Source organism: Microtus ochrogaster, chromosome 5 (genome assembly GCF_000317375.1).
Source record: "Microtus ochrogaster isolate Prairie Vole_2 chromosome 5, MicOch1.0, whole genome shotgun sequence".
Classification (NCBI taxonomy): Eukaryota; Metazoa; Chordata; class Mammalia; order Rodentia; family Cricetidae; genus Microtus; species Microtus ochrogaster.
This window is the reverse complement of record NC_022012.1, coordinates 93337867-93349087: the sequence shown is the minus strand read 5'-3', so window position 1 is coordinate 93349087 and position 11221 is coordinate 93337867. Positions and strand designations below refer to the sequence as shown.

The window sequence follows — 11221 nt, the reverse complement described above, 5'->3', positions numbered from 1 at the left end:
ATTAGAATGTTTTTCTCCCATGCCTTCCCCTTTTCTGTTAAATCTCGAGCTGTAGTTCACATGAAGCAAATCTCTTACTTGTACTTACATATGACCTTGAAGCTACACAGCCCGCCATGGGTCTCGGTCTCTGTTTCCCAAGCTAAGCTTCACTTTTCTTTAGACTGAGTCATTTCTACAGCTCTAACTTCAGTTGTGCTGAGTCCAGCCCCACACCCCCATCATTGCTGGTCTCCTTTCCCCACCCCCCATCATTGCTGGTCCTCTCCCCCCATCATTGCTGGTCCCCTTTCCCACCCCCATCATTGCTGGTCCCCTTTCCCCACCCCCCATCATTGCTGGTCCCCTTTCCCCAGAGTGCACTTTTAGTTCTAGAATATCCGTAAATTTTATATCTTAGGATCAGATGTGAACTTGTTATGACCATATTTCCTGTGTCCTTGGCTCCTCTAAAAAGGTGCATCATCTTGGTGTCTCTCCCTGCCCTCCATCTTTCCTGGGCTGTAGATTGCATTTCCTTGCTTCTTGAGAATGCTACTTACTGATTTTGTTTTGCAGGCGGTAATTCTGGGCTCTGTGCAGCACATCTGAATTCTGTTCTGTAAACCAGATACTGAGTCTTCCCTGGCTGTCATTTAATTTATCAGTGGCTCAGCTTGTTTCTTTCAAGGCTTATTTTAAATTCTTGTTGCCTCAGCTGTGTTAATAGGGAATGTCATTTGGGGTCTTGGTTAAATACTCAGTCTTCAGCAAGGCCTCCCACCAGGGTTGTCGGGATGTACCTCCAGCTGTGTGAGATGGGCAGCTTCCACAGGACCAGGTTTGCAGGGGTGACCATCAGCGCACCTCCCTCAGTTTCATACAGGGAACATCTTAGGACTTAGCTAGAGACTTTGGGGCGCACCGAGCAGGTCCAAGTGCTCTTTATTCCTCCGCCCCTTTCTTTTAGTTCCTCAGCAGACACAAACTCCGGCCCCAGCTCCTCACTGAGGAAGAAGACACGCCCAGCTCAGGCCTACCACCTGCTTCTTACCTGGAAAGTTCCATGCTGTAATCGGAGGGAACTGGATTCAGGCTCCCCCCTCGGGAATCGGACAATTTCTGTTAATCCCACCGAAGGAGAATAAGACCATTACCACTATTTTTGAGCCAAATTTGAAGCAAGCTTTATTATACTAGCCAGGATGTTCGACACTGGTCAGGTCCATACCTGGGATCCCCAGAGAATGGTACCAAATTATGTTAGTCAGTTGCTTATCAAGACAAAACGTACAAGGCTGCATACTTCCTGCCTCCATCTGATCAGGAGCAAGCACACGTCCTGAGGTACTTCCTGCCTGCGCACCTCCCAAGTACGTGTTATCCAGCACACCCTGTCCAGTTGGGACAACCAGCCTTGTTTATAGTGAAAACATGTGAACAGCCCCCAGCAACTAGGAAGTTACCTGTCCTTGGACAAGTGGGGCTTACAGGTTAGAGGTGTGTTTGTTTGTTTATTGTTTTATAGATCTTCTCTTTAAGAGACAAGCCATGCCCACTCCCTGCGACCCCTGCCCTCCTCTCGCCATCTTAGTTTCTTACCGCTCCTTTTGGTGCACATGCTTCCCTCTCTCCTGCGCCCTTCTCTGTCTCTCTCCTTTCTCTTCTCCTTCTTTTCCCACTCTTTCTCTCCTCTAAGTAATAAATATCCAATCTATCCTGTATGATGTGTCTGCTCATGTGCCTTCTACCCGCCTCCTGCTCACACCCCCGGGCTCGCTGGGACCAGCCTGCCAGGACCAGCCCAGGGCCGCATGGTTGGGCCCGCTGCTTGGGGACTGGCAGCCGTCTCTGCCTGGGACTGGTTGCTCCCGGAGCCCACTGCCTGCCTACCGCCGCTGGGGATCTTGCAGCATTTTTAACACTTGGTGCATAACTTTTGCCCTCACACTTCCTGTCTAACATTTGGAGAACAGTTATCTCCTGAACTCGATCTGGAGTTAGCATCATGAGTGATAAGACTGGTGTGTACCAGTATCGTCAGCCTTGTAGGACTGGTGTGTACCAGTACCATCAGCCTTGTAGGACTGGTGTGAACAGTATCGTCAGCCTTGTAGGACTGGTGTGTACCAGTACCATCAGCCTTAGAGGAATGGTGTGAACAGTATCGTCGGCCTTGTAGGACTGGTGTGTACCAGTACCGTCAGTCTTAGAGGACTGGTGTGTACCAGTTATGCTATCATCTGGAATTAGCATCATGTATAACAGGAGGACTGTTGTGTCCCCGGCACGGTTTTTCAATACTTTTTTTGAGTGAAAACACTTGTATTGGTGAGAGCCATAATTTTCCTCCATCATTCCTGTCCTCTGTCTGTTTTTCCTACCACCAAATTCACATTTACTTAACATGGGTGTTATGACCTGGAAGAAACAGAAGTCCTCGTTGGATACCCTGAAGCCCGGTTATCAAGGCACCCTCTCTCTTCTTAAGTCAGCTTCCTTGATGATTGGTTGATTCAACAACCTAGTGACCGAATACCGTCTGTGTTCCCACGCCGACTCTGTTTAAACACATGTTCTCCCTTTTAAAGGTGTGTTCCTTCATTAGATACTCTTTCTGCGAGGAGCTCGCCGTCCAGCTGGGAAGAGAAGCCTCATCTGAGATGGTGTCACAGACAGTCTGAGTGCAAAGAGGAGAATTACGGGAAGGGAATCACGGCTGCAGTGGTGTAGGGCTCACTGCCTCTGTACAGAGCCGTGGGAACGGGGCACCTTGGTGTGACGGATGGCAGGGAAGGCAGTGGCTGTGCGCTGAGGCTGGGGGTGAGCCGCAGGTAGGAGCTGGAGTGGGAATGTGAACGTGGGTGAATGCTGGGCTGGGCTCATTCTCAGCCAGGGAGTCGTTAGCACGACGCTCTGTCTATGGCAGCAGTAGAGGGTCCTGTCTGCAGTGGTGAACAGTGTTGTACTAGGAGTGGGGATCACATGGGCCTTTGACCTACCGAGCTGTTTGCTGGACTTGGCTCTATGATTAGAGGAGGTCCACTTAATGACCGTGAGGCACCAGGACAAGTGTATCAGGTCATAACAAAGGTTATCACAGCCCCTAAATCCTCCCCATCTTCAGAAGTCCCCAGTGCTATCCCTCTGCTTCCAATCCAGGACGGTCCTAGGCCAGCAAAGAGGGGGAGCATAGGTGGGGAGGATGCTCCCCAGGAGAGGGCTCAGCCAGCAAAGCATCTTTGGGAAAAGGCAGCTTGGACGGAAGAGTGAAGGGGCAAAAAGGAACAGCATGTTGGGGTTTTTCTTCTTCAGCGCGGCTGCTAAGCATCAAATCCCAAGCCTTCTTTCATTCTAGACCAGTCTCACTGCAGACTCCCACACTCTGCCCACGATGGTGCTGTACGGGAGCCCCAGGCTGAAGACAGGAGAGGGAGGTAAACGTGACTCAGGGCAGGGGCTCCTCTGGGAGGGGAGAGGCTGCAGGAAGCAGAGTGGACTGAGATAGAGCTGTGGGGAGAGGGAATGGGTCCCTCCTACTCAGAGGCCTCCCGGAAGGGTGGGTGGGAGGGGCCGTCTTGCACCCAGCTGTGGAAGCCAGCTGTGGTGTCCTTCAGACAGCCAGGCAGCACTCACCCTGCTCTGCCTTTCAGTATCTGAAACTTTCTTTAAAAGTGGGACAAGCCAGGGAGAGTGTTAGGTGGGAAGAATTTCTCTTGCTTTTGAGGGCTCAGACTAAAGTCTTACAGTGGAGCTAATTAAGCTTCCAGCCCCAGTTTTAAAAATGCTTCAAGTTCTGTCAATCATTCCTTTTGATTTTTTGAAAGATGTAAAATATCTGTATTTTTCTGATCACCCAAGCAATGCATAGTCATTATAAAAATTTAAATAGTGCCAAAGTACATGAAGGTGAAAGTGAGCGTCCCAGAGGTGATGCACACTGTGTGTCCACGTGGGGAAGAATCTAGGACCAGCCAGCCTTCCTCAGTGCTCTCAGCGCTGGCTCTCTCTGTATGGTGGAAGCAGGGACTGGCTGGCTGGAGCAGATCATGTCTGTGATGGGCACCATGCTCCACACAGCGCCCTTGACATGACTTGTTATAAAAGCCACTCTGTGCCTAGCAGACAGTTGTCATCTTCTGCTGGTTTTCCCATGTTGGGTGCCAGAGATGGTCTCTCTCCTAGTCTGTTTTTGTTGTTGTTTCTTCTTGTTCTTGTTCTTATTCTTCTTGTTCTTGTTCTTCTTGTTGTTCTTCTTCTTGTTCTTCTTGTTGTTCTTGTTCTTCTTCTTCTTCCTCCTTCTCCTCCATCTCCCCCTCCTCCTTCCTCCTCCTCTTCCTCCTCCTTCTTTTTCATAGAATTGTTAAACTTTATTCCAAGAAACTTGGGAAGGCACGAAAATCCACATGTGGTGTGTGTCCAAGCAGACTTTAAGGAGTTTGTACTGTGAAATCTAAAGTCCTCATGACATTGCCTTGTGTAGCTAATTTTTTGTGCGTAGCCCTGGCTGTTCTGGAACTCACTCTGTAGACCAGGGTGGCCTAGAACTCAGAGATCCACCTGCCTCTGCTTCCTGGATGCTAGGAATGAAGGCTGTGCCACACCGCCCAGCTAAGAGCAATTTTCAGTCTCTGCTTCCCCCTAGGTAAGCTTCTCTACTTTTTGTCCTTGAGCACGTTCCTGTGTTTGTCATCCGTGTTTGTGTGACGCGGCTGTTTGCGGTTTCCTTGACAGTTTGCATGGCTATGGTACTGGTGAACACCCTTTACATACACGAGTTACGTTCATCACCTCTTTAACTGTTGTCAGCTGAAACCTCATTGTCTAATTAAATATACTTGCTGATGATCTCATCACCTGAGGGCGTGGCTGATGATGGCATCACCCGAGGGTGTAACTGATGACCTCTCACCTGAGGGTGTGGCTGATGATGTCATTACCCGAGGGTGTGGCTGATGATGTCATTACCCGAGGGTGTGGCTGATGATGTCATCACCTGAGGGTGTGGCCGATGACCTCTCACCTGAAGGTGTGGCTGATGATGTCATCACCTGAGGGCGTGGCTGGTGACCTCTTCACCTAAGGGCATGGCTGATTACCTCTTCACCTGAGGGCGTGGCCTCCTCTGGTCAGGTCGGATTGTTTCTGTGAGTTATGTGAACTGTAGAGTCGTCCGAAGTGAATTTTTTTTAATGGGTTAGATGAAATTTATTCCTGCTAGGTCTTAAAATCCATCTGCTTATTTCCTTGCTTATGTGCTAACTCACCTCTTTCTGTCTGGTTCCCATGACATCTGTGTGGACTCTGTCCCCTGCTATACCCTTTCATTCCTATGTTGGAATCACAGCATTTGAATTACTGTCTGTGGAAATGTTTCATGGGCAGTGACTTCGCTCTTAAAAACGCACTCGGCTGTCATCTCAGAAACATTACAACCTGTTTGTCAAGATCTGTAAGCCTTCAGTGAGGGTCTGTGCCCCTGTGGTGATCACAGGGACACTTTCTATTGAAGCTCATCGGCTTCATCTGTCTTTTTGCTGTGTGTGTGATATTTCCTCATTCTGCGTTTCTCCTCAGATCCATCCCTGAGCCATTGTGTAGGATTAGCTGTCACTAGGTCATAGAGGGGTTTTTCAGTCGTGTGGGAAGCATGCCACACTGACTGGCAATGGACATTTTGCCGAGACCCATGTCACATGAACAGTGATAAGCTGCTGTCTCCGGTTCTGCCATTTCGAGCTTATTTGCTGCCTGTCTCTTTTGGTCATCCCGAAAGAATCTAGAAGGGCCATCAGGAGAGGCCTCTTCTTGTTTCTGGCTTCTATGGATTGGGTGTGCCTCTAGTGTTCGCCCTGACAGAGCGCGCACACATGTCCAGACAAGGCCAGGAGATCTGCGTACACAGAACTCTGACCCGCAGCCTCTTCTCACCTGTCCCAGGGAGCCAGACCACCTCTGCCACAGTCGCCAAGTCAGTCAGGACATGGCCCACATCTGCCAGCCTCCGTTTCAGCCTTAAGTTCAACCTCAGGAAACCAAATGTGGTGTCCCTGTATCTTCTAGCTTCCTCACGCCCCATCTTCAGTGAGGCACCTTGGCCTCTCTGTCTCTAGCTTCCTCACGCCCCATCTTCAGTGAGGCACCTTGGCCTCTCTGTCTCTAGCTTCCTCACGCCCCATCTTCAGTGAGGCACCTCGGGTTTCTCTGTCTCTATCCTTATGGCCCTCCAGCCTCTGGCTGCCCTGAACCGTGGCTTCCTCACTGCAAGCCTTTGCAGATTCCCCTTGAGGTGACCTTGGTTTGTTCTAGTGCAGCCACTGATCGCCGTGAGCAGCAATGTGTTTGAGAAAGAACGGAAGTGAGTTTCTGGACTGCTCAGGTCTCTGGCACCCTTGTCTCCTCTTTCTACAATTCTAATTGCATTGGCTACAGGAAAGCAGCTGACGGGTGGGGTGGGGCACATGGCCCTTTCTGGACATCGGTTTTATCATCTGTGAGGTGGTTGCTGGGTTGTTACCATTGGCAGAGGCTATGTGAGGAGCGATGGGAATCGACAGACATTGGGTGATGCGTTCCCTCAAGCCGGGATATCACGACAACTGACTTTAGGTGTGGGAGGACATTGATTTATAGTGACAATCCAAGTTTAATGTACATTTCTATTGAACTTGGATAGGAATGGCGTGTGGAGTGCTGACAGGCTCTGAGCCTTTCACAAGGCGCTCCGTCCCTCTTCTCAAGTCTGTAGTGAGGTCGTTTGGGTCTCGGTTGCCCCTCCCCTCGTCCTGGTGTTGAAGGCTTTGTCCCCAGTCTGTGGCACTATAAGAAAGGAGCTGCCACTTAGCTATGAATGCAGTTTGCATTGACAGATGTATTCACAGCCCCCAGGACTCAATTACCTCTCAGGGCCAAGCTCTGAATACTGCTTTGTGCAGGACCAAGCCTTGCGCACTTGAGTCTTGAAGGGCTTTCCATACACATCAGCTAATATTTGTTTGCAGTTGTCATAGCAACCATGGTGATAACTGGAGTGTCTAAAACAACTCAGGTGATCGTTCTTGTATGCTTTGGGGGGGTCAGAAGTCTAAAGTGTTGGTAGGCATTTTACTTCCAAACACTTGGTTTTATACCTTGAGCAGGCAAACCAGAAAGTTTTATCAGTCCCATCTTTGCTTAGCCATGATCCCTTCTTGCCAAATTCCATCATTTTGCTTCTGAAGTCATAATCCCTATTACTTTAATGTCTCAGGAGACCCTGGGACTCACTGAGTCTACCTGGGTCCCCTACATTTCTGCCTCAAACTTTATTAACCCAGTCATGTGTGCAGAATCCTGTTGGCTAATCTGGTCATGTGTTCAGATCCTACTGGTTAACCTGGTCATGTGTGCAGACTCCTGTTGGCTAATCTGGTCATGTGTGCAGATCCTACTGGTTAACCTGGTCATGTGTGCAGACTCCTGTTGGCTAATCTGGTCATGTGTGCAGATCCTGTTGGTTAACAGAGCTGTGTTTGCAGATTCCTATTGGTTAACCCATGCAGATCCTGTTGTTGAACCCGGTCATGTGTGCAGACTCTTGCTGTCACATGCACATGAAGTCAGCTCATAGATTTCAGAGATGAGGATGAGGGCATCTGAGGTCAGGGCACGTCAGGACATGTCAGGACACGTGTGGAATGAACTAGACCAAGAGGACTCCGAAGCTTTTAACCGCAGTGAACTGTGGACTTGTGTTCATGCGGCACCAAGCTGCTGTGGGTGGTTGTTATCTTCAGGGCGAGGGAGGCTGAGCGCTATGCTCTGTGACTTGGGACCCCACAGTTCCCTGGTGTTTCCGTTCATACCGGATCGTGGGGTCCAAGACCACATTCACCCTTCACACTCTGTTGACACAGTCTTAGGCTGGGTATGGTGGTACATGCTGGAAAGCCTAGCTCTTGGGAGGCAGAGGCAGGGGGATCACAGTAAGTTTGACGTCACCAGTGCCTGTTTGGTGAGTTCCAGGCTGCTTGGAGTTATGTAACAAGATCTTTTCTTTAAAAAGCACATAGACGAAGGGACAGGGGAGAGGGAAGGGGGAAGAAAAGGGAGGAAGGGGTGGAGTTGGCTTGGCCTGGGGGCTGTGGATATGGTGGAGAAGCACTGATCGACTAGAGGAAGAACAGCTGCCCTGCGTTCCTCACTCCCTGACCCCCTCTTCCTACAGAGGCGGGTGTTGGTGAACCCCAAAGAGGTGACCCCAGGTCAGCAAGATGCAAATGTGAAGCCCCCCAGAAGGAAGCCGTGTTTGGTCGGGGTCACGTTTGGGCTTTAGAGCTGTGTTCACACCTTAAAGACAGAACTGCCAAGTGTCTTCCCCAGCCAGACGATCCCACAGTGCTCCAGGGTCCACTTTCCACTCTAGCAGATCACAACAAAGTCACACTGTAATAAGGACACCGTGACTGGAGCTGGGGCAGCTCATGCACATTAATATTCCCAGAATGCTGAGCGCGTGGCCTGTGAGGCGAGCTCCTTGAGGATTTGCTCATAATTAATACAAAATCATTCTCAGAGTTTTTGATGAGTTGGTTATAATGAATGCAGAATAATTCCAGGGTTCTTTGACTTTTAATGAAGTTTGGTTTCTCTTAGAGATGTTGGGTTGGAGCAGTAACCTGTTAGTTACTCTTGGGGCTGGAGAGATGGCTCAGTGGTTAAGAGCACTGACTGCTCTTCCAGAGGTCCTGCGAGGTGGCTCACAACCACCTATAACTTCAGTTCCATGGGATATGATGCTCTCTGCTGGTCTCAGAAGGCACTGTGAGCATGTGATACACATGTACATACAAGCAAAGCACCCCACATGTAAAAATGAAAATAAAAAATAATTATTATAGTAGTACATGACATGATGGCTGGGGAGTGCTAGAATCCATGTGCCTTTACAAATTTATGCATATGTGCGTGTGTGTGTGTGTGTGTGTGTGTGTGTGTGTGTGCTATGAAGCTTCTAGGCAATTGTGCCACTTTTACCTGGTTTTGCCACCAAGCTATAACTCTGAATCCTGTGTAGTTTAGATAAAATTTACCCCAATTTTTATCACATTTAGTGATAGAATTGTTACTTTTTCATTTGCTGGGAAAATTCCATGTGTTTGCTGGAAGCAGCGCCTCACACTATGTGGAGACCAGGAGCTTCGAGGGCTGTGCTTGGCCCGGTTCCCACACAGTTGGTGGTCTGGGGGCTCGGGACAAGCCCGTTGTGTGTCCAGCAGAAGCGGTGTTCAAGGCATGCCGCGCTTCTTTACCAGACACACCCATGTGTCAGGTTTCGTCAAGAACACGTGGGCCTGCACCGCCTTGGTGTCCACCGTCCTGCTGATGATTTATGCTCGCAGAGTCCTTTCCTCCTGTCGCTCCTGACTTGGTCACGCAATCTGCGAGGATAATGTTAAAGGCAGCAATAGTAACGATATTGCCATAGGTGTGCCCGGCTGCACACTATGCAATGCTTGCATCACTGCACCATGTGAGGGTTGGCGGTGTGAGGCACAGGGATTACAGCAGGACAACCCTACCAGTTTATAAAGTAGATGGTTCTTTATATTGTGATCAATTGCATTGTTGGACTGGAGAGATGGCTCAGAGCTTAAGAGCACTGACTGCTTGCTCTTCCAGAGGACCTGAGTTCAATTCCCAGCAACCACATGGTGGCTCACAACCATCTGTAATGAGATCTGGTGCCCTCTTCTGGCCAGCAAGCATACAGACAGGCAGAATGTTGTATACATAATAAATAAATCTTTAAAAATAAATAAATAAATAGTTTAAATGCATGAGGAAAATATCACTTGCATTATGTCCTGGAAATCACCCAGTTGTCTGTGTCCTCTTGAGAGACACCCAGCCCTGGGTCTGCTGGTCCCTGACCGGTTGACCTAGAGACACTGTCTGTAACATAGGTGCAATGTGTAACACATTCTGCTTCCGTCAAGCCTGCTTGTGTGGGTGTGTGTTTCTGAGTGTGGTTTGGGGGTCTCTTGCCTTAAGAGGCCCCTTGGTATGAGTTCACGTGTGCGGCTGCCCTGCTGTGTCCTGAGGATGCTGTTGCCTTGTGTTCATCCCCTGCCTCAGGCTCTGACAGCCTCTCGATTTCATCCACAAGGGCCTGAGCCGTAGGAGGAGGGCAAGATATAGACCTATCCCAGTTAGGGCTGAGCATCCCACAGTCTCTTATTTTCTGCCCCTGACCATGTGTGAGTCTCTGTTAACTGGTATCCACTGCAGAAAGGAACTTCCCTGAGAATGGCGAGGTCAAGACGCAACGTCGTGATGGTGTGCAGAGCAGGCTCAGGCCAGGCCAAGTCTCAGCAGGGAGAGCAGAGGCGGGCACAAAGTCCCCTGTACCCCCCCCCCCCCCCGTCCTCTCCCGGTTAGGGAGAGGCAGTTCTAAGAATGTTGCTCCTGGTACATTGACCACATTCTGGTGGAAGGCCTCTCATCCAGGAACATGTGGGCAGCAGCGCACACTGGACTTTTGTTAAAACAAACAGACACAGCGATGGATGAGTAGGAAAGGGGAGTGGATCAGAGAGGAGCTGGGAGAGGCTTGACAATCACCAAAACATATTATATGAAATTCTCAAAGAACTTAAAAAAAAAAAAGGAAAAGTAAAAAAAGAAAAAGAAAAATCCCTTGGCCCAGTCTAGATTCTTGAGCGAATGCTGGGACCTGAGGCTGGAAACCTTCATTTGAAGCAGCTTTCTCAAATAAGCAGTGTAAGTGCCCTGCATGGTCTGTGCCACCGAGTCACAGGGCCTCAAACAGGTCACATGTCACATGTCATGTATTTCTATCATCTTATGACATGTATTTTTCCTTTTTTTCTACCATCAGGACTCGTTGGCCATGTCTGTAACATGTTCACAGTAACTGCCACACTGTGCTTAGATTGGGGCAATAAAAACAGCATAGAGCCGGCGGCCACGCTGCTGGCGTCGCTGCTCGATATCCTGCTGGGAATGCTGACACACACCTCTAGAGTTGTTCGGCAGGCTCTGCAGGTGAGTGGGCCCCCTCCACCCCACACCCGCCCGTCGGTTCTGCCTCTGTGTTCCCTGCTGTGTGAGACGGGAACACGATCCAGGACAGCCTTTGCCTTGGGTGCATCTGGGTTGGCCATGAGTGGGCAGATCTCTTTGCCCACCCTCAGCAGGAAGCCGAGCATGCTGGGAGCAATAGATGGTCACACACATGTGT

At 49.6% G+C, this 11221-nt stretch overlaps 1 protein-coding gene across 1 annotated transcript in view; it reads left to right on the top strand.

The window, feature by feature from the left end:
- Ulk4 (unc-51 like kinase 4) overlaps positions 1 to 11221 on the top strand; it is a 288608-nt gene that overhangs the window by 164680 nt on the left and 112707 nt on the right. Inside the window, exon 35 of the mRNA XM_026779110.1 lies at positions 10859 to 11025. Coding sequence (XP_026634911.1) covers positions 10859 to 11025 — 167 coding nt within the window. The remainder of the gene's footprint in view (positions 1 to 10858; positions 11026 to 11221) is intronic.